Below are 23,100 nucleotides of genomic sequence, written 5' to 3'. Positions count from 1 at the left end.
CAAGGTCCTTCTGAAGGTCACGAAGAACTCGCTAGTGTGAGTAATCTAGATTTAGATAAAAGGGAATGTACCAGTAGCTCAGATTCGGCACAGCAATCAGAAACCCTGCATTCCCCTTTATGTGCCAGAAGATGGAGAGTAGTGACTCATTTAAGACTATTCGTGGTTCTGTATTGAACCAGTAGAATTTGTGTATAGATATACCTTTTCATTCTTTTATATTTCACCAAATATTTATTGAGTTCCTGATACGAAAGCTGGTAAAGTACCTGATTACTGGTTAGTAAATATTTCTGTGTTCCTAGTACCATTCAGATGTACTCTTTGCTGTTAATTAATGCCAGCTGTGTAAGTGTGAATTAATAGCTGTTACAACTACTGTGAGACCAGAATAGGAAGCATGATGCTACTGCAGCACCTTATTTATCTGCTTTTCCCCCAGGGGGGTATTCCAAGTGATTGAGGTTTCAGGTTAATTTAAGGTTCAATTTTTAAAAATTATTTAAAATCACTTTGGGTAGAGATTTTTTAAAATGAACTTTTACTCATCATAAAAATTACTGATATTTGATATTTTTTATTTGATTTTGATATTGATAATTGATAAAAATCATGGTAGAAAACATGAGCAAAATTAAAAGCATTTGTGATAATACTGTATAGAAATAACCACTATTAATATTTGGGTATATTTCTTTATAGTGTTCTCTCCACACTGTATTTTAACAAAATTGCATCTGTATTGCACATTAAGTTTTATGTCCTCATTATTTTACTCAGCTCGGTACCATAATTTATTTAGAACCTTCAACCTCCAGGTCATTTACAATATTTTCCTATCCCAAAACAACTTTCAGATAGCTACCTTTATGCATAACGTTCGTGTGCATCTGGTTATTTCCTTAATGTACATTCCTGGCAGTGTGATTATTAGTTAAAAAAACATACTTGGCATCTCTCGAGAAGCATGTGGCAGTTTATGATTTATGATCCCCAGGTTAACTCCACAAAGAATGAAGTGGGGAGGGAACATACCTCTCCTAATGAGGAGTAAACACAGCCTGTGATCTGGTAACCCTAAGGGATCCAGAGCTCTTGCTGGGTCCTGGTCTGCTATGTAGGTTGGTTCTCCTTGTTGGAGGGAGGAGGGTGAAATGACTAATAGACAGTAGGTGCCATAGCCGTAGGTGCTCAGTGCTTCGTGGTTTAAGGGCCTTTGTGTGTTTTTTAATACAAGAAGATGAGAAGAACTAACATCACTTTTATGGTATCTTACCAGTGGGATAGTATCCATTATTGCTACGTAACTTGCTTTTGCTATAAAACAATTATAGTTTTTCTCTTAATGTCCCATTATGCATTTAACCTTTCAGATTTCAACTTCCTAAAAAGTTTTCAATCTGTGGTAGCTAAATTGGATTTAATATTTTCTTGTTTTTGTAAATTTCTAGTTCTAAATGAGTAGTTGGCATGGCCTGGGGAGGAGGAAGTAGGGGGAAGAGGTGGGTATGGCTATAAAAGGGCAAGTCAGGGGATGGTCATGGTTTTGGAACTGTTAATGCATCTTGACTATGGTGGATACGTGAACCTACACATATGATAAATTGTATAGACCTAAATAGGCAGAGCCCAGGTAGAACTAGGGAAATCTGAATCAGATTGGTAGATTGTGTCCATACAGAAAACCTGACTGTGATACTGTGTTCTACTTCTGCAAGATACTACCATTGGGGAAACTGGGTTAAGGGCACAGGAGCTCTTGCTGTATTATTTCTTACAATTGCATGTGAATATACAGTGATGTCAGTAAAAATTTCAATTAAAATTTGTTTCCTGGTTCAAAAAATGGATCATTTTTGAGAGCATGGTGTTCTTTTGTTCAGTGGCAAATCTGAAATCAGCTTGATCATTCATTTTACAATTACTATGTTTTATCCAGATTTTTTTTCCATTAAGCTTCATGAACAGAAGAACAAAAGCTTTTTAAAATTTCATTATCACTAAGATTCTAAAAATGGGAAACCATTTTCTTTCTTTTTCTGTTTTTTCCCCTCTTTCAGCCACGAAGACTTTGAATTTATTTCAGGAACACGAATGCGCAAACTTGCTCGAGAAGGCCAGAAACCTCCAGAAGGTTTCATGGCTCCCAAAGCCTGGACTGTGCTGATGGAATACTACAAATCCTTGGAGAAAGCTTAAGCTGTTAACCCAGTCACTCCACCTTTGACACTTCACTGAGTAACAAGAGGGGACCACGTAATTACTGTTGGCATTTCTTTGTGGTGGTGTCTGTCCGGATATACTTCCTAAAAACAGACCGCTTTCCTTAACTAGCGTCAGTTTTGGTCTGCCTTACGAGTTTTGTTTTGAAATAGTGTAACACTCTGCTGGTTTTAATGTATCTTTTCCACTTATTATAGTTAATATTCCTACAGTACAGTTTTAAAATCTTGTCTTTTTATATTATATTTATGCTTCTGTCTTATGATTTTTTCAAGCTGTTGTATTAGTTGTAACCAATAGTATACACATTGAATCTCATTTTTCATCCCTTGACGAAAGAAAAAAAATCCTCTAAACAATAAACTTGGCTAGACTTTGTTTTGGGAATTTTACAAGACATCTGTAGCAATTAGATTTTCTTTTTCTACATTGAAAATATAAACTGCTTTCTTCTTTCCTTCCAATAAGCTATTGATCTTTCAGCCGTTATAATCTATCTGTTCTTATGATCTGTGTAAGCCCTGAATGAACTTTCCTTATTCAGTAACATTAAACTTTTTGGCTTCTTATTTATGTGATATTTTTTGTTTTGTTTACATGTAACCTTTCCTTCTTGAGAAATGTTTCTGATGGAGGAGGGAAAATACAGGTACCTTTCATTACTGGAATCTAACAGTTAGTTCCTACACTGTGTTTCATAGTGAATTTTTATGCGGGAAATGATAGTGCATTCTCAGTCTATCCAAAAACTCAAACCGGTTTCCCAACTATCTCTCATATTCTTAAACACCTAAGGTGGTGGTACTAGTAATAGAGACCTGATGGAGGGAGCTAGGGGGATGACAGTCCGTTTGGGGATGGGGTGGCGTTATCAAGTTTGCTCTTGTAGAATATCTTCAAGTAGACTATCCAGGGGGATGTTTATTTAGGAGATGGATATATAACTTTGCTTGGAATGCCAGCTTTTTTTTTTTTTTTTCTTAAAGTAGCGTGTAGCCCAGTGCAGGACTTGAACTCATGACCCGGAAATCAAGACCTTTGCTGAGATCAAGAGCCAGACACCTAACTGACTGAGTCACGAGGCACCCCTTTTTATTCTTTATTTTTTTAAGTAGGCTCCACAACTAACATGGAATCCGACAAGGACTTGAACTCATGACTCTGAGATCAAGACCTGGGCCGAGGTAAAAAATTGGACATTTAACCGATTGAGCCACCCAGGCACCCCTGGGATGCCAGCAGTTTTGATTTGTAATCATATTTTCTATGAAATAATCATGATCTGGTCTTAAAAATTTAGCATTAAAAAGAGATGGCAGAGTATACATGGAGATAGTATATTGTCATTAAGGTGAATGGGAATAAAATAACACTAAGGTAGAGAAATAGAAGGGAAAATGCAAAAAAAAGTAAAAATTGATTACACAGGGATTCAGTTAGTGAGAAATGTGATAAATAGAATGGAGACTATGAGTAGATATTTTCTAGTGGATAGGTTTATTCACTAGTGGATACTGAATAGAAATATTCATTAGCAGATAATGGAGAGTATATGGATGGATATGTTTATGGGAACAGTTAGAGGCGCCAATTGATATGTTTTGGGTGCCACATTATCTAGATCTCTTTCTTGAGGGAGAGCTCCTTTCGATAAGTCTACAAAGGTGGAAGGGCACCATAGGTTTTCCCTCTCCAACCACAAACAGCTAAGGTATAGCATAGCACCTTGGCTAATTCAGAAACCCCTGCCTAAAATGGTGAATGTGTAGGAGGTGATGCCAAGATAATAGAGACCAAAGGAGTCATGGTTTCGTGGTGGCAGTGGTAGAGTTGAGATTCTGGGGGCTGTTAGTGTCATGTGGAAGGAGAACCCCCGGGGATGGGCTCTCCTGTGCAGAAGCAGTAGCCCACCTGCAATATTCCAGTGCTGTGACCTCGGGTGAGTCCTCCATACCGGCCCCCTTTCATTCCTGACCATTTCCTAAGCCTCATTCTCTTGCATTTTCCATCAGTTCTGTAAGATACCCAATAGCCTTCCTATAAATTCCTTTGCTGCCAAAATTATCTGGAGTTTCTGTTGTTTGCCACCAAGAACCCTGATTATAATATAAGCATGTGAGGAAAAAAATGTGTATTTCATGTAAAAAGCTTGATACTGTTAAATTTCAGCAGCATATTTTAAGAGTTAAGAATATAGAAGAAAACATTTTTTTAAAAAATACTTGGCACTTCAAAAACTGTCCTTTCAAAACTACAAAAATGTACTCAAAAAATCAAGATGAAAACATGGAGAAGTTAATATTAACAGCATTAGGGTGAAATGTGGTCTAAAAAAGAACTTTCTGTTCTATCATGTAATTGTCCTTCCTGAATCTAGTCCTCACTGTGCCCCCTGGCCTCCAGGCCCCCAAAGAGGGACATGATGAAAATGTGATTCTAGGCCCCTGGGTCGTTGGGATTGGCCACCCACTTGTGTGTTCCAGAGAGATGGGAGAAAATAAAAGCACCCGATGATTTCTGCTAGTCCATAGGTTGGTATGTGTGTCTTGAATCTACAACTCTCACACAGACATTTAATTTTTCCTCTTCCCACTTCATAAAAAAGAGCCCAAACCAATCTTCAAAACATTCAGCCCTTTTACCAAACCTCTCCTGCCAAGTGGTCTTGGAAATCTCAGTGCCATTTTTATCTATCCATCAGCTGGAAAAGGGAATGGAAAAAGGCTTTTTTTTTTTTTTTTTTTTAAAGGAAAAGAAAGTGCAATCATCTTGGCAGAAATATAATGTTTTAAATCTGTCAATTCTGTGTTCTACTCTGGTAATCAAGACCACATATTTGAGTTTCATTTTCATCCAAGAGGAGAGCAATTATGTCTGTCTCTTGGAAGTCAGCATTCAAATACTTTATCAAGAAAAATTCGGAAGTTGTGCTGCCCACAGATGGTCTATTTTTATTAGCACATATGTATCCAGGGGTGGGTTGGCTCACAAAGTAAGGAGGTATTTGGCCATTGGGCCTCTTTTATGTGTGTGGTATATTTCTTCGAGGGCGTACAAACCTTTTTGGTTATATTTTTGCTGGATTCCATTCCCTGCTCCACACATTCTTGTCTTGAATATAATTATATATATATTGCACAGAGAACATCTGCCCACTTAACTCCCAGTCAGTATTCTCTGGACTGAGGTAAGAGCCAGCCTCCTAAAGATAGGCACTTGCGGGCTGATAAAGCAGGGTGGGTTAAGATCGAAGCCACCTCCTGGTCCTGACTTCCCGCTTCCCCACATTCCCGAGGAATTTAGGGCCTAGATTTGAGGAAGTGAAATAGGAAACACTGAAAATTTCATCAGGGACCTTTACCTCCCAGACTTGGACCAACACTGAGCGTCTAGAATGATCTGCCTTTGTCAAGAAAAGGAAAACATCGCCACTGAAATGAGCTAGAACATGGGCTACCTCTCTGTCTTTCTCACAACAGCTCCAGCTCCAGCTTATCCTGTTTGAAAAATGTGTGTTCTCCCCCAAGGGCACAACCACTCCAACAGCCCAAAGGAACGTAGGCATCTGTTAAAAGTAAACATGCTGGGGCCTTGCTGCACAATCAGTTCCCCCAAGAAAAACCAACCCAGTTCGAGTAATTCAAAAGACGAGTTACGTCTGACACCTCTGGACTCACCGCCTGGGTTCCCAAAACTTGCCGTGAAAGACTTTCAACCTCAGAGTTGGCTGGTGCTGATTTGTGTGATCTAGGGGCACGTACACGTGTACGACATCAGTTCAGATGGAGGAATGTAACTTTCGATACGCAGTGAGCTAATCCGACGGCTACTCATAATGCACCCGTTAAAAAATCTTGAGTGAGAAAAAAGTTGAAAGCTTGGATATCTCGATGTTTTGGCTTAAGCCAAAGAACAAGCTTAAGGGAAAGTACAGTTTTGTGATTAAGAATTCAGGCTTGGAAGTCAAATTCAACCAAATTCTTTGTTGGTTTTGTGACCAGCTTCACGAGGCCTCACTTTTCTTACCTATAGAGTGAAGGTTATAGTCAGGAATTACATGAGGCGATGTGCTGCTCCTTTATTATTATGATGTGTAAAGATGTAGTCTTTTGGCCAAGAAACCGTGATACCAGTATCTTTGAGAGGAGACCTTATAAACTTTGGTTCATAATATTGTTCTCTAGTCAACAAAGTAACTAAATACGCAGATACGTCACATGCACATCTAAGGCGGTCAAAACGGTGCTCCTGGGTAAGCCATACTTTCCCCTCGCTTTCTCCCTGTGTCCAGCTTCTGCACTTCCTAGACTAGGAAAACAAGTACGTTTTTGCAAAGAGAAAAATACATTTGTCTAAAACAAGCATAGGCTAATTCAAATGCAAAAGAAAGAAAATCATTGAAAACATAGCACTCTGGGAAACAATGGAAAGATACATCTTAAAATAATGAGTTGGGGATGCCTGGGTGATCCAGTAGGTTGAGCGGCTACCTTCAGCTCAGGTCCGGATCCCAGGACATCAGGCTCCCTGCTCAGCGGGGAGCCTGCTTCCCCCCTCACTCCCCTGCTCCCTCTGCTTGTGCTCTCTCTCTGACAAATGAATAAAATCTTTTAAAAAAATGAGTGGAAGATCGGGATTAGAAAGGGAGTTTGTTCTCAACATTAGGTTTAATGAGGAAGGTCTGCTTTAATTAATGTGGTCATTAGTTCCATTAAAGCTGCATTTTACAAGTGTTACACTTTTCATATAAAAGCTGAGTTCAGCTTGTTTGGCACCTCTGATCAAAGCATAAAATCTTAAATATATTTGACTTTAAGAATTGCCCTACAAATGGTGCATCATGTACTAGCTAATTATTTTCATCTTCTGGGATGTAATGTATTAGGGTATTAGGAATATGAAGTACAAAATTGTATACTATTTCCCAGAGTTTTCCACATAGGGATTCTTTCCTGTTCATACAGTCAGCAGATCCCAAGGGGTGCCTGGGTGGCTCACAGGTCAGGGTCTGGGTCAGGGTCCTGGAATCGAGCCTGAATCAGGGTCTCAGCTCTGCTCAGTGGGGAGTCTGCTTCTCCCTCCCACTCTCCCTCTGTGCTCTTTCTCTCTCTCTCTCAAATAAATAAAAAAATCTTAAAAAAAAAAAAGATCTGATAGCTAAGAGTAGGGTAATGAATAAAAAAATAGCATAAAATTTAAATTTATTTTGAAACATCAAAATCTTAGCTAATGTTCACTGCTTACTATTTTATTTGCTAGACACTGTGCTAAGTGCTTTATATGTATTATATTGTTTAGGGCTTGTAGCAGTAACATAGCAAAAAATATTAAGAGAAAGGAGAAGGAAAAGCAAAAGTTTAAAAATGAGAATTGAAATAAAAATCAAGTATAACTTCATTTTGCTAGAAGAGAAAGGAAAAGACAACTTTGATAAAGAGGTTGGGTGTGAGATAAATGTGCAAAAACCAAAATCTGCATTAATAATAATTATGTACAAATGAAAATGTTTTTTGGAGCAGGTCGTAGGGAGACCTTGACCGCCTGACCCAGGAATTGACCCCGGGCCACTGGAGGCCCCTCCCCCCTCCCCTCTGCTGTGAAATGTACTTTTGTGGCCCGCCCTTCCGAGAGTGGGAGCCGTTTTCAGGGATGCGGACTTGAGAGAACAGCGTGTTTGGGGCACTGTCTGGACAGTATATGTGAGTGAATCCTGTATAATCTGTATAATGTCCTGTATAATGAGATTTTGGTGGGCTGATGTGGAGAGCACTCGTCTTCAGGCTGCGAAGACAAGCCTGGGTAAGTTCCCTTGCTCCTTAAACTTGCCGCCTCCCCTCTGGCGTGGCCTGCGTCTTTGTTCCTTCTCTCCTTGCCCTTCCTAGATGGGGGCTGGGTTCCGATTTCTCCGGGAAATTCCCATGTTTGTGAACCCAAAATGTCCCAGTGATGATAGCCACACAACCTGTAAAATACTCAGCAACAAATTAAGAAGAAAAGTACAGGGCCTAGAACAAAACTACAAAACGTTAGGAAAAGGTATAAAGCCAGATCTAAACAAATTGAAGCAGTTTACTATGGTACTAGGTGAAAAGACCTAGTACCATAGGAATGTCAATCTTCCTAAGATGAGTAAGTGAGGCAATTAAAACCTCAGTGAATTTTTTGGGGGTGAATTAGATGAAATAATTTTATTAGTTCTTTTGGAATACTAACTACCAAGAATAAGCAAGAAAATCATGAGAAAGAAGTGAGGGGAGACTTAACTCATCAGCTGACCCAAAGATTTATGAAAGATGTAAGTGGTTGTTTTACGCCACAGAGTTCTGGGGTGCTTTGTTATACAGCAGTCCCTAATTAGTACAGGTATTACCCCTCCTGTATGCTGACTCGGTTGTACTCCCCGGTAGATGATGGCTGGCGAAATTGGGGCTGTGATTGAAGGTAAAAAAAATAATGGGATCTGGAGTAGGGACTGGAAGCTTTACGATAAGAAGGGTAAATTATAGAATCAGCTAGAATAGTGGTGACAAGATAGAAAATAGAATCAGGTGACAGTGTATATTAAAAAGGAAAACAGTGTGGAGTTACTGAGCTGTAAAATGGATGGTATTCTTGACAAAATACGAAGAAGATAAGCCGCGTTCCCCAGATCAGGGGTTTGCAAACGAGGACCTGGCTCGCCGCCTGTTTCCTAAATCAAGTTGTGTCGGAACATGGCTATGCGCTTTTGTTTTAAGTAGTGTCTGGCTACTTCATTCAGTGCTCCAAGAGCAGAGCTGAGTAGTTGAGTCAGAGACCTTTTGGCTTGAAAAGCTGGAAATATTTGCTGGCCCTTGCTGTAGAACTGACCATTACTTCTACGGCGTGGAGTCTGACCGCAGGGTTTCTTCTAGAGGAGGGGACAGGCTGGGGGAATGGAGCAGTCCACACCATAGTTAGTCTGTATCTCTCACCCTTCCCTTCCCTTCTCTCCCTTGGAGGGGAGTGGGACTGCACGGGGAGATGGCTAAGGGGAGGAGACCCAGACCCCTCAGCACATTTAACCCCACAAAGTCAAAGAAATCAGGGTGACGTGTGCTCAGTAGCCGCCTATTATGGGAGTGAGATTGGGATTGATTGTTCATGACACTCAAACGTCCAAATAATTCAACTGTCAGACATTGAGTCTGACTCAATTCAGGGCTGTGTTGACTGAACCATTCACTGAATAGACCAGAGTTTTTAGCGTCATGTTGATTCAGCGACATTTCTTCTGGCCATAGGAACTAAAAATTTATGAATACAAGTAATTATATTTTTAAAGTAGATAAAATGTAGAGAATAAAATTAAACACGCATTTTAAAAAGCAGTAATTCCAATAGTAATTTCTTCACTTCTGCACCATCCGGGCAATTACAGATTCACAAAGGTCGGTGGCCGCGATGTCAGATTTATCACGGAAACACCAAAGGTGTCGTGCTGACAGATCATCCTGTGTGGGGTCAGTGTACTCGAGCTAAGGTTCCTGTGAGATCATTCCCCTTCGCGTTTCTTGACTGCCGTGTTTTAATTTGTATCCTGTGCGTCGTGTTAACATTTTTCTTTGCATTTAGTTTCCTTTTAAAAAATGAGAACAAAAGAAAAATTTTAATGTCGCGATCTCTCAAGGCAATCACCATATACTGAATAATAGCTGTACCGGGAGTCTTAAGTTCTTTATATTTTTAAATCTTCAGAACAATAGGGAAGGCAATTGATTCCTTTTATTCATATGGATTAAAAGTATTGTGCTCAAGGTTTTCATAAAAAGTTTCCTCTTACTGCCAGAAATAAAAGAGACCAAAGAACCTCAGTAAAGAAAAGGTAATATAGCTTATAGACGAACTTGAAAACTCAGTTTTGAGTGATTAAAATTGCATTAAATGGAAACTTTTAAAAGATAATCTTTTTGGAAAGGGGTCCAGTATGAGGACTTACACTGTGATAACTCCGAAAGAGAGCAGAGGCGATATGGTCAAAGTAAAGAGCTCTGTTAACAAGAGAGTTTGGGGTATGATGTTAAATGAGATTTTAAAAAAATGTTTAATTGTTCCAGAACTTTCCATGTAGTAGGTATTCAGGATATGTTTGCTTCCTTCCCTTTTGGGATGGACACTATGACTTGTCTGGTCTTCATTCCACTTCTTTACAGACGGGTTCCTGATTGTGTTGAGGGTGGCGATGTGCCGAGCCCCAGGGGACAGGTAATGAAGCACTTAGACCGATCACGACAGTCTTGTTGTCCGGCTTTCCTAGCCTCCCCTGTAGCTTTTATCACCTAAGAGGAGTTCTGTTGCGGTGGGGGCTTTGCTTTCCTCATAAGCAATAGAGGACACAGCTAGCCACACAAAGTTTCCTTTCTTTCTGTCCAGTGGGCAGACAGGAATGCTTCCTTGACAAGCTCTATGACAAGATACGGTGGATGGTATTTAGCAGTTTCTCTTCAGTTGTCCAAAGTCTAAAGAAATGTTTTTCAGAGTGTAGCCTTGACCCATCTGTATTGAAGTCACCTGGGTTGGTAACTCGGGTTGCAGCCAGGGATATGCATTTTAAATACGTGCTTTGTGTCCTTCTGTACCCTCCAGTTTGCTATCTGGTGCCATAAAAGCTGAGGTGGAAAGTTCTTCTGAATTGAATTCTTTTGAATTGAAAGGTTAAATGCTTTGATTTGGATATGCATTCCGACTAAAGACTTTAATAGGCTTTGGAATTGATTATCAGCTGCAGAAATGTGGTTTATGGAGAGGTTATTGTTTAGAATCACAGTGTAAAGCCCTGATTCTTTGGACATTTTGAGAAGTATTTAAGTTGAAAGTAATGGCCGTTATTTTCCGCGAGAGGTAGAGGAGGAACAATGATGATTCTCTGCTGAATGAGGGCTTGGATGGTTTCTCTCCTTTGCTAAAAGGTTCAAACGTAATTGTTTTCCCATAAGTAATTCTCGGGGATTCCTGAAATACTAAGGGCCCGTGTAATCTTTTTAGGCACAGAACAAGACCACCACTAACAATAAGAATTTTTTTTTTTAAAGATTTTATTTATTTATTTGACAGAGAGAGACAGCCAGCGAGAGGGAACACAAGCAGGGGGAGTGGGAGAGGAAGAAGCAGGCTCCCAGCGGAGGAGCCTGATGTGGGGCTCGATCCCATGACGCCGGGATCACGCCCTGAGCCGAAGGCAGACGCTTAACGACTGGGCCACCTAGGCGCCCCAATAAGAATGTTTTTTAAGCCTTTTTTTTTTTTTTTCTTTTGGATCCTACATTACCACTTCAGGGGTTTGCAGTTTGCTTGGTGCAAGACTGCACCCGGGAATTGTCAAGACGCTCTCTAGAAGGCCCCGTGGGTCTTAGTTGAAAGCTTTGTAATCAATTAAATGAGACTTTATCTTTAAAAAGGAAAAGTTAACAGGCTATTATGAGGTATCAGACATCTCCAGGTTCCCCCAGAGTTGATCCCGCCATAGAAGCCCCTCCAATGCTGGGGAAATAATCCCTGTGGCCCCACACAGTGTCATGTTTTCTGTTGCCCTTTCAGCTAAGGTGTCAGGGACACAACACAGGCATTTTTCTCCTCAGAGCCAAGTCATTCTCCCACTCTCTCAGTATTTCTCTCTTTCTCCATGGCAATTCTACCACAATGGAAGGGTTATGAAATAGGAGAAGAAGGAATACTTCAGTCTCAGAAAAATGCTCGCACCAGGGGCAGGAGGCAAGCTTTTCAGTGTTATGGTTCTGTCTTTTGGGTTTGTTGTTGTCGTTTGTTTGTTTGTTGTTGTTTTGAGTTTTCCTCCGGCTCTGGGAAAATGCTAGGCGACTTTGTCACACTTCATGGAGTCTGGACATCCCTTGACCCGTAGAGACAGCTCACAGTCTCTGTGGCTGCTAAGAATCACTTGTGGAAGATTCCCACCCTCCAGTCCTGAAGTAAGACACAGGATATGATTATGGGAGAATCTCTCCCCAAGCAAGTGGCTTTTGATGATAACCAGGACTTCTGGTTTGGGGAACTTACTTAAAAAATGAAATCGATTTACAAGTGTTAGAAAATCTTGTCACAAAAAGCCACTGGTGATACACTAGTAAAAAAAAACCCAAATTGGAAGATGACCCTGGATTTATTATTAATGCATTTTCAAACATCCTAAAGGGTCTTGTTTTATTCTGGCTAGAATGCAGTGAGATCAGACGCAAGGTGTCAGGGTATGCGTGCATTTTGCTGGACTCCAAGCTGTCTAACTTGGGCTACCTGAATGTTGAGGACAGCATCACCCTGGCCCGCCTCTGGCAGTTGGGGAATTGCTGCAGTAGGAATGACCATTACATCGGGCCCGAGAGGAGCAGCCCCTGTAGGTTTTCCCCGTGAGTGTAAAAGGACGCAGGTGGGGTTTGGGAAATCCTCTGGCCACGGTGTGCTGAGGGGCGAGGAGGAACCGAAGAGCGAGGGGCAGAAGCACCAGGTAAAGGGCTGTGCTTTTCCCCACAGCGGGCTCGAGGGGCTCGGCTTAGGTCTCGAGAGCAGTGATGGAGAAGGGAGGATGACTTTATACCGACCCGAACGACTCCCTGGGCCTTGCAGCTGTGACCTGCTTTTGGTGGCCACACGCTTTACCTTCATTGTTCTCACAGGTGAGCTTTGGACAGTGTAAGTCCAGCAAGACCAAGCTTGTTCCTTCTGTTGTGGCTCCAAATACCAGATGTGTCTGCTTTGAGAGTTAGTGCCTCAGGAAGGCCTCTAGGGAGTCCCTCGCTTTCCTCTTCCCTGGGGGTCCTGCCCCTAACTGGTCTACGCACACTGCCATGTTACAGGATACTCCCACCAGATTCTAACAACACCTGTGATGCAGCCTCACCATTGAGTTTCTAGGTTGTTTCTTGGAAAACTGCAGGTGTCCTTTCTTTCTTCCTTCCTTTCTTTCTTTCTTTCTTTCTTTCTTTCTTTCTTTCTTTCTTTCTTTCTTTCTTTCTTTCTTTCTTTTTTTAAGATTTTATTTATTTATTTGAGAGAGAGAGAGAGGGAGCCCAAGGGGAGTTGAGGGGCAGAGGGAGGAGCAGACTTCCTGCTGAGCAGGGAGCCTGCTGTGGGACTTGATCCCAGGAGCCCGGGATCGTGACCTGACTGACGGAGCCACCCAGGCGCCCCTGCAGGTGTCTTTTCTTGATTGGAATTTCAGGGCGTAGGAGGATGAGCCCTGAGGAAATAACGCTAACAAGTAGTATTGCTGTGGGTTACAGTGTGTGGGGCATTGGGGGAAGGGCTTTTCATACATTAACTCCTCTAATCTTCGCAGCCTGTGGTATGAGATAACACCTTTGTCCTTGTTTCACAGATGCAAATACCAACATTTGGGTTAAGTCCTAAGGTCACATGCTAATAGGTGTGGGGTTTGGAACAGGAACCAGTGTGAGTTGTGTGAGACCCGGTTGAGGGGTTTGGAGCTGTCCAGAAATGCAAAGTAACCCTTAGAGAGGAGTAGGTACTTAAAGATAATATTATAAGGCTGAGATAAGAATAATAAATAGTTGAACATCTGTGCCCCAGGTTCTGTGTTGAGTGCTTATCTCATTTCATTCTTGCAACAAACTTAAGCGCTAAATAAAATTCCCATTTTATAGATAGGAAAACTGAAGCTTAGAGAGGTTAGGGAAATTATTCAAGATGAGGGAGCTAGTAAAATGCAAAGTCAGGACTAGATTCGAGCTCAGGAGTTTTGCCAAGATGGCACGTTTTAGACCATGAGTGAACACTAGTTCATAAGTATTTTCTGATTCTTAAAATCTACTTAGAGTTGGGGCTGTTCCATAATCAAGGCTCACAGGTTTTTCTGAAGTGTTATCTGCAGACGTTCTGATCAGAATTGCTTCTGATGCTTGATAAAAATGTGCATCCCTAGACCCACAGAAGCAGAATCTTCAGGGGAAGGAGAGGAGGGATTTGCATTTCTAAGAAGCCCCTGCTTGGTCACCCGCTGGCAGAGTCCAGGGAACAAGAGCGGAAGCATTCCGTGTCTAGGGGTCCAGACATGACACTTGCACCCTGCTGCTCCTGCCACAGCCCCTTGGCCAAAGCAAGTCACAAGGCTGCCCAGATTCAAGGGGTGGGGGGGTGGAATACAGTTGATCCTTGAACACCACGAGTTTAAACTGTGCAAGTTTTATTGTTTTGTTTTGTTTGATAAATACAGCACGGTACCATAAATGTATTTTCTCTTCCTTACGGTTCTTTTTAAATAACATTTTCTTTTCTCTAGTTTACATTGTTGTAAGGATACAGTATATAATACATATAACATACAAAATACATGTTGTTTTTAAAGATTTATTTATTTGTTTTGAGAGAGCAAGCACGCAAGTGGGGGGAGGGGCAGAAAGAGCGAGAGAAAGAATCCTCAGCAGACTCCCTGTGAGCATGGAGCTCAACAGGGAGGCTCGGTCTCAGAACCCTGAGATCATGACCTGAGCCGAAATCAACAGTTGGTTGCTTAACCAACAGAGCCACCCACATGCCCCCCCAAATATGTTAATCAACTATTTATGTTATCAGTAAGGCTTCCTCCAGTCAACAGCAGGCTGTTACTCGTTAAGTTCTGGGGAAGTCCAAAGTGAAGGTGGATTTTTAGCTGCCAGGGGTTGGGCACCCCTAACCTTCAATGTTGTTCAGGGGTCCACTGTAGTCTCTATCTCTTGATGGAAGGAGCTGCAAAGTCAAATTGCAAGGTCACACTGCAAAGGCTAGAAGGGAGATATTTTGTGGTCATTTTTGCACTTAAAGCAGGAATCCCACTAAGCAGTGGGCTTGACATTGCCCCCTCTCTCTTTCATTTACCGCAGCCCTGTCCCAGAGTATTGCCTTTTCCATGATACAGAGAATACTCGTACACTTAGTTTTACAGAAACAAAAGAAAATAGTGGATTTTGTAATGAGATGGGAAGAGATTGTGGAAATCCTTTTGTACCTTAACAGTTATGCTACATTTCTCATGGCAAAGTACTAAAACGTTGTATAACTTCAAAGATGTAAAACACAAAGGCAAGTGTTCCGAATTTGCTGTCCTCTTCTGTGCTGACAAGTGGTTGTCAATAGTATACTACCCGAAAGACATTTCTTGAAAATATAAACACACTTAATCTACCGTCCAACTTTAAAGTGGTGTTTTAACAATGAAAAAGAAAGTAATTGCTTTTCAAAAGAAACTCCTGCGATGAACAAAGGATTTTAAAATTGGATGTTTGGAAATGTTCCTGCTGTTATGTGATTTTATTGTCAAAAACCATGTAAATGTGTCATGTACAACTTTTCCTCTCTCAAAATTAAAAAATTTGAATCTGAATTTTCTGTTTAAAAATATCCTTCAAATAGAGAGTGTGACTGAGTTTTGAAACTATTTGGTAATAATAAGAAAATGCAATTATTTTCTGATTCATTTACAAAGAAACAGACTGATATCAGAAAGATAAAAATTTACTAGTGGTATTTTAACAGAAAAACATGGAAAATTAAACTCCCCGATTTACAACCAATTACGTAGTTTTTCCATGTGGATCTAAATATCTGCATAAGGAGCTTTTTTCAGGTGATAGCCATTAAACCTCAGTGACATCACAAAACATTCAACTGAGGTTTAAAAATATAACAAGTTATATTTAATTATTTGTGTTCACTAAAATCATTAATATTGATGTTAAATTTTAAGCATGAACAATGTTCTGAGAAGCACTAACAAATACAATTGAAGTTTACTTAAAATATAGATTATATTTATCTTTTTCAAGTTTAAAATTCAGACTTTCTATCTTTACATTTCATAATTAACAATGACTTACAGTACAATGGATACATGTATTAAAAATAAATGATCACATCCATTAAGTTGGCTCTTATCAAAAGACCACAAAGTAAGTGTTGGTGAGGATATAGAGAAACCGCAGACCAGGGGGTGATGCTGGTGGGACTGTCACATGGCATCAGAGCTGTGGGAAATAGCCTGGCGGTTCCTCACAAAGTTCCATGTAGAGTTACCATCTGACCTAGCCCTCACCTCCTAAGTCTACGTCCCAGAGAACTGAAAACACAGATACTTGTGCACCAGTGTTGATGGCAGCATTACTCCCCGTTAGACAGAAGGTGGAAACAGTCAAATGTCCATCTACAGATGAGTGGTAGTATTCTGCCTTAAAAAGGAATGAAATTCTGATACATGCTACACCTGGATGAACCTGGAAAACACGCTGAGTGAAATAAGCCAGACACAAAAGGACAAACACTGTACGACTCCACGTTTATGGGGTACCTAGAACAGACAAATGGAGAGGCAGAAAGTATAGGAGAAGTCACTGGAGGCTGGGTGGGATGGAGAATGGAGAGTTACTGCTTCATGGTCATAGAATTTCTCTTTGGGATGATGAAAAAGTTCTGGAAGTGGTTGCACCAGATTGTGAAGGTACTTACTGGCACCCAGTTGTACACTTAAAGGTAGTGGAAATGGTAAAGTTTATGTTACGTATGTTTTATAACAGTAAAAATACAAACAAAGGTACACATTTTATGGGGATGTGTGTTCAAAATACTACCAGTAAAAATAAGCATATGATAAAAAAAAAATTTGGAGATCACTGAGGGAAGGGGCAGTTTGGTGAGCTTGACTTGACTCATAAATGTAGAAAGTAGAGGTTCACCCAGACTTCTGGGTGCCATACGATCAGATGTCAGAGAGCACAGAGCTTTTTAAGGATTTCTTTGTAATTTCTCCAAGTTACTACTTTTGGTCATCGCTGACTTCTTTCCCATAGTAATTACCAGTAAAAACCATTCGGACAAAAGAGCCCATGAGGTTTTCTTTGGAAGAAGGTCAGGGGCAACTAGGGATGCCGCATCATACTCTCTGGTCACTCTGCAGGGAATTCGAACTCTGCATTAGGTCTAAGGCTGCCGTAACAAATTACCAGCAAAATAGTGCCCTTCTACAGTCTGGAGGCCAGAGGTCTGAAAGCAAGGTGTTGGCAGGACCATGCTCCCGCTGAAGGTCTATGGGGGAATCCTTCCCTGCCTCCTCCAGCTTCTGGTGGCTCCCAGTGTTCCTTGGCTTACAGATGCCCAGCTCCAGTCTCTGCCGCCCTCTTCCCATGGCCTTCTCCTGTACATATCTGTGTCTTCTTTTACATCTCTTAAAACAGGTTCTGGGGATTGGGTTGTGAACATCCCTTTTTTGGGGGGTGGGGTGGAGAATAGGTACTGTTCAACCAAATAAAAAACTCGGGGTATTAAAAGGATGTTGGCAGCTTCTCAAAAGAAAAAGCCAAATGTATGGAACCAGAAACAAGTAACAGAGAGTTATAGTAGGAATTCTGCCAGAACCTGAAATATTCCCTGGCACTTCATGGGCTATAAATTTGTATAATTCTTTGCTAAGGTTTCAAAATTATTTTTTTCTACCTTTTCTTTTGCCAGTATTAAAAGGTAGAACAAGCAGAACTTTCTTAGCACATAATCACGATAAGCAATACTAACTGCTGTAACAATCTCAGAACATTGGTGGCTTAATACAAAAGAAATTTCTTTCTTTTTTTTTTTTTAAAGATTTTATTTATTTATTTGACAGAGATAGAGACAGCCAGTGAGAGAGGGAACACAAGCAGGCGGAGTGGGAGAGGAAGAAGCAGGCTCATAGCAGAAGAGCCTGATATGGGGCTCGATCCCACAACGCCGGGATCACGCCCTGAGCTGAAGGCAGACGCTTAACTGCTGTGCCACCCAGGCGCCCCAAGAAATTTATTTCTTACACTTATCACAGTCTGCAGGTACATGTAGGTCATTCTATTTTTTTAAATATTTTGTTTTGTTTGAGAGAGAGAGAGAGAGAGCGCGTGCACAAGCAGGGTGGAGGGGGAGAAGCGGGAGGTGGAAAGAGGAGGGGCCGAGGGAGAGGGTGAAGCAGACTCCCCACTGACCAGGGAGCCCATGCAGGGCTCAGTCAGGACCCTGAGGTCATGACCTGAGTGGAAGGCGGGTGCCTAACCGACTAAGCCACCCAGGCGCTCCTAGATCATTCTATTCTTTGACACCTGTGATTTCCTTGATCACTGTGGAAGAGAAGAGAGAGCAGAGACGATCATGCAAAGATTTTAGGACCAGGCCTGAAAGGGGTCTTAGTGGCCTCCTTCCTGCATTTCATTGACCAGGATTGGCTATATGGCTGCAAATGTAATTGCATGGAAGATTGGGAAATGTAGTTTGCCTGAATTCCTGGGAATAATTAAAGAGATTACTGAGCATTTAGCTAGTGTCTGTCACAACTTTTAAAAAAATTCTTTTTAAGTATAGTTGACACACAATGTTACATTAGCTTTCAAGTGTACAACATACTGATTTGACAAGTCTAGATATTATGTTCACCCCAAGTGTAGCTACCATCTGTCACTATGTAACATTATTACAATACCAGTGACTATATTCCCAATGCTGTGCCTTTTATTCCTGTGATTTATTCATTCCATAACTGGAAGCCTGTATCTCCCATTCCCCGTCACCCATTGTGGCCATCCCCTACCCCCTTCCCTCTGGCAACCGTCAGTTTGTTCTCTGTATTTGTGTCTGATTCTGCTTTTTACTCATTTGTTTTGCTTTTTGTTTATTTGTTTTCTTTTTTACATTCCACATATAAGTGAAATCATATGGCATTTGTCTTTCTTTGTCTGACTTATTTCACTTAACATAATACCCTCTAGATTCATCCATTGTTGCAAATGGCAAGATCTCATGATTTTTATGGCTGAGTAATATTCCATTATATATACTACCCAATAGTGGAATTACTGGATCATATGATATTTCTACTTTTAAATTTTTGAGGAACTTTCATACTGTTTTCCACAGTGGTTACACCAATTTACATCCCCACCAACAGTGCATGAGGGTTCCTTTTTCTCTACATCCTTGTCAACACTTGTTTCTTGTCTTTTCGATTCTGGTCATTCTTACAGGTGTAATATGATATCTCATATGGTCTGGATTTGTATTTCCCTGATGATTAGTGATGTTGAGCATCTTTTCATGTGTCTGTTGGCCATCTGTATGTCTTCTTTGGAAAAATGTCTATTCAAGTCCTCTGCCCATTTAAAAAAAATCTTTATTTATTTATTTGAGGTGGGAAGGAGCAGAGGGAGGACAAGCAGACTCCACAGTGAGCACAGAGCCTGACATGGGGCTTGATCTCATGACCCTGACGCTCAACTGACTGAGCCACCCAGGTGCCTACTCTGTCCATTTTTAAATCAAATTATTTTTACTTTATTTTATTTTTTTGGTGTTGCGTTATATAAGTTATTTATATATTTTGGATGTTAACCCTTTATCAAATATATCATTTGCAAATATCTTCTCCCATTCAGTAGATTACCTTTTCATTTTGTTGATGGTTTTTTGTTTTTGTTTTGTTTTGTTTTTTTGCTATGCAAAAGCCTTTTATTTTGATGTAGTCCCAACAGTTTGTTTTTCCTTTGTTTCTCTTGCCTTAGGAGACATATCTAGAAAAATGTTGCTACAGCCAATGTCAAAGAAATTATTGCCCATATTTTCTTCTAGGAGTTCTATGGTTTCAGATCTCACATTTAGATCTTTAATCCCTTTTTGAGTTTATATTTGTGTATGATCTAAAGTGGTCCAATGTCATTCTTTGGCTTGTAGCTGTTCAGTTTTTCCAGCACCATTTATTGAAGAAATTGTTTATTCTCCCATTGTATATTCTTGCCTCCTCTGTCATAGATTCACTGACTGTGTAAATGTGGGTTTATTTCTGTACTTTCTTTTCTGTTCCATTGATTTATGTGTCGTTTTTGTGCCAGTACCATACTGGTTTTGATTACTATACCTTTGTAGCATATCTTGAAACCTGGGATTGTGATACCTCCAGCTTTGTTCTTCTTTTTCAAGATTGCTTTGTCTGTTTTGGGGTCTTCTTGATTCCATACAGATTTTAGTATTATTTGTTCTAGTTCTGTGAAAAATGCTATTGATATTTTGATAGGGATTGCATTGAATCTGTTGGTTGCTTTGGGTAGTATGGACAGTCAGTTGAGCGTCCAACTCTTGGTTTCCGCTGAGGTCATGATCTCAGGGTTTTGAGATCGAGGCTCTGCACTCCCTTTCCCCCAACCCTGCCCCATTGGGCTCTGCACTCAGCAGGGAATCTGTTTGAGATTCTCTCTTTCCTTCTGCTCCTCCCCGCACTCTGTGTTCTCTCTCTCTAAATAAATAAAAATCTTTAAAAAAATTTTCTTGATTTTTTTTCTAAAAATACTTATATATCATGAGGATTTGTATAAGAAACCATGATAAAATAATAACTGAATAATAGCTGAATGAGGAAATTAGGACGATGAGAAAATGAAAGTGAGAGCTATCTTATACTAGGCATTTATGTTCTATGAGCTTGAATCCCTTTCCTTATTTACCATATGACCAGAGTCGCCGTTCCTTCCCTCCTTGTACCTGCTCACAGTTCATACTCCAAATCAATGTCTGTGCCCGAGTCCAATAAGGCATCAAAGTGGAAAATCTGTTTAATTAGCCTCACCCACAGAACTTACTTTTGCTCTTGATATTTGCTTAGGAAGTAGGAAAGAGGCTATTGCAACTTCCCCGTTTTATATAAAATGGAAACATAGAAAACTTAGGTAAGGTTGTCATGCAAGGAATTGTCACAATGTTAAGTTCCCAAGACAGTTTGAGGGTAGCCCTAGGAGGGATCCTTTGACAAAGTGTTGTTGAGGGATCTTGATTTTAAGCTCATAAACTGACAAGTGTCCTTGATTGCAGCCCATGGATGGTTATGGTTAAAAGTTATTTTAATATGACTCCGAGCCAAATGTTCTATTTCTCTGACAAGAGTCAAAGCCAAGTATGTCTTTGGGGGAAGTTACTTCACTTCTCTGAGCCTTAGTTTTCTCACCTATAAAATGAGAATCTCAGAGGGATTTGGGGTTTGATGATAACATAAAATATCTGAAAGCAGCTAACTCAAAAGTCCTGGTACATAGTAAGGGATTCATAAATGTTCATTCAGAATTTCATTCTGGTCTTCCCATATTTTCTAGTCAGAGCCTGGGTCCCGCTGCGATGTGGCACTTGGGTGGACATCGGGGGTACAGATCATAGCTGCAGAGGGAACGAACACCAGTTTAAATACTACAGCCTGGTCCCCCAACTCTGCTACAGCACGTGGTAGTCAGCTTGTTCTGAGGCATGTGGGATTCCAGGTACTCATATTTATAACCTTTACATCATCAAGTTTTAAGTGAGCTTTTCAGTCTTATGGGGGACAGACAGTGGTGGGTTAGGGGGACAGCATAAATACACTTATCGTCATAACCCGATGAGTATATTTTGGGATAAGGAGCTAGGATGAGGGAATATGGCCACACATCTACGAATGATGATCTGGCCCAGTGTGATGTGCTGGAGGCTTCTTGGCAAGCACAGCACAGAGCATGTCAGGGCTCTGAGGGTCTCTTTTGTTCTCTTTCTTCTTCTAGTATCTCAGATCCATTTGCCAGGGAAGATCTGAGCAAGAGAGGTTGGTCCCATGCTTGGAGCTGTCTCTTGGGCTCTGTTTTACTACATTTGTATTTTCATCCGTCTGGGTCCAGAGCTATGCGCAGGGAAGAAGTAATTGCAAAGGAAGGCTTCAGCTTCTCTGCTATACAATATAGAAGGGGAAGTAGGGATTGTACATTGGTCTTGAGGAGTTCTTCTTAAGACTGCCATTTTCCTGGGTACGGGAAAGAAAGATTAAGAGCTGCCATCCTTAAAAACTTCACAACGGACAACCAATGGTACTGTTTGTATTGTCTTCATTGTAGAGTTTATTGAAGCTTGGGGAGAAAAAACATTTGTTCTGGCTCCTTTCTGTGTAATTAAGCTGTAGTTTTTTCCTGAGGGTCAGATGGTCAATACTAGTCTGTTGCCTTCTGGAATTGAGGTCCATGTAGGCAGGTTTAAAACCAGTTCACAGATTGCATGAACCCCCTGAAACTTACGTTGCCATTGCTCCAGAGATGCCCTGACTGTCCCCTTCCAGTTATTTCTCCTTTGTCCATGGAGGAAACCACACTCTTCTTTTGGGAGGTCACTTCCTTCCTTTTATTTATAGTTTGATCATTGACGCATACATCCCTAAATACAAGAGTTTGGTTTTGCCTGCTTTTAAAATTTTATATATATGCTCTCATCCAGTCTGCATTCTTTTGCCTGGATTGTAATGCTTGGTTTTATGTTCGTGAAATTCATTTCTTGTTGTTGCCTGTGGCTGGTAAATCTGGGTAACAGGAGCTGTGTTCTACCCTCATCATGTTACAATACCTGAAGGGATTTTATTTTATATTTTTATATTTCTTTATAAAGAAAGGAAAGGAACAACAATTCGAGTATCTACTTTAGGTTAGACACCATAAATCTGAATGTTTGCGGAAGAAGAAAGCGAATGTTATGTTGTGTGCTTTGGTTTTCATTTGCGGACTGTTCAGTGAGGGGAATAACTAATATACAACATATGGAAGATAACCTCGGATCTAAACGCTTGCTCCTTAGTTTGAAAATACAAAGCCGTAGGTATGTGTGTGCATTTGCTTGGGTATCAGTGAAAACCTGTATTTTGTGTGTGGAGAGAGAGAGAAAAAAGGTTTCTTTCAGGCAGTAGATTATCAGCCCTTTTGAAAGTGTGATGAATGTTTCTGTATTTAGATGCCCTAACGTGCTAAGCCATTAAGAGGAATTTACTTTGCTTTGTTACAAACTTAGACCAACAGTTACAATCTTTCCTCCCCAAGAACAGCGATAATGGAAGATAAGATTATGATAAAATCT

General features: G+C 40.6%; 1 protein-coding gene across 4 annotated transcripts in view; it reads left to right on the top strand.

The window, feature by feature from the left end:
* PAPSS1 (3'-phosphoadenosine 5'-phosphosulfate synthase 1) overlaps positions 1-23,100 on the top strand; it is a 225,085-nt gene that overhangs the window by 92,568 nt on the left and 109,417 nt on the right. For 3 of the 4 annotated variants that reach the window (XM_008689403.2, XM_008689405.2, XM_008689404.2), the window contains one exon: positions 2,061-2,792. The exons of the other annotated variant lie outside the window; for it this stretch is intronic. In XM_008689403.2, coding sequence (XP_008687625.1) covers positions 2,061-2,199 — 139 coding nt within the window. In that variant the 3' untranslated portion in view covers positions 2,200-2,792. Of the gene's footprint in view, positions 1-2,060; positions 2,793-23,100 lie in introns of those variants that run through there. 4 annotated transcript variants of the gene reach the window in all.

The sequence above is a fragment of the Ursus maritimus genome, unplaced genomic scaffold (assembly GCF_017311325.1).
Source record: "Ursus maritimus isolate PB19 unplaced genomic scaffold, ASM1731132v1 scaffold_11, whole genome shotgun sequence".
In the NCBI taxonomy this organism is placed as follows: domain Eukaryota; kingdom Metazoa; phylum Chordata; class Mammalia; order Carnivora; family Ursidae; genus Ursus; species Ursus maritimus.
Note: the sequence above shows the minus strand (reverse complement) of the source record. Positions and strands in the feature narration are given on the sequence as shown.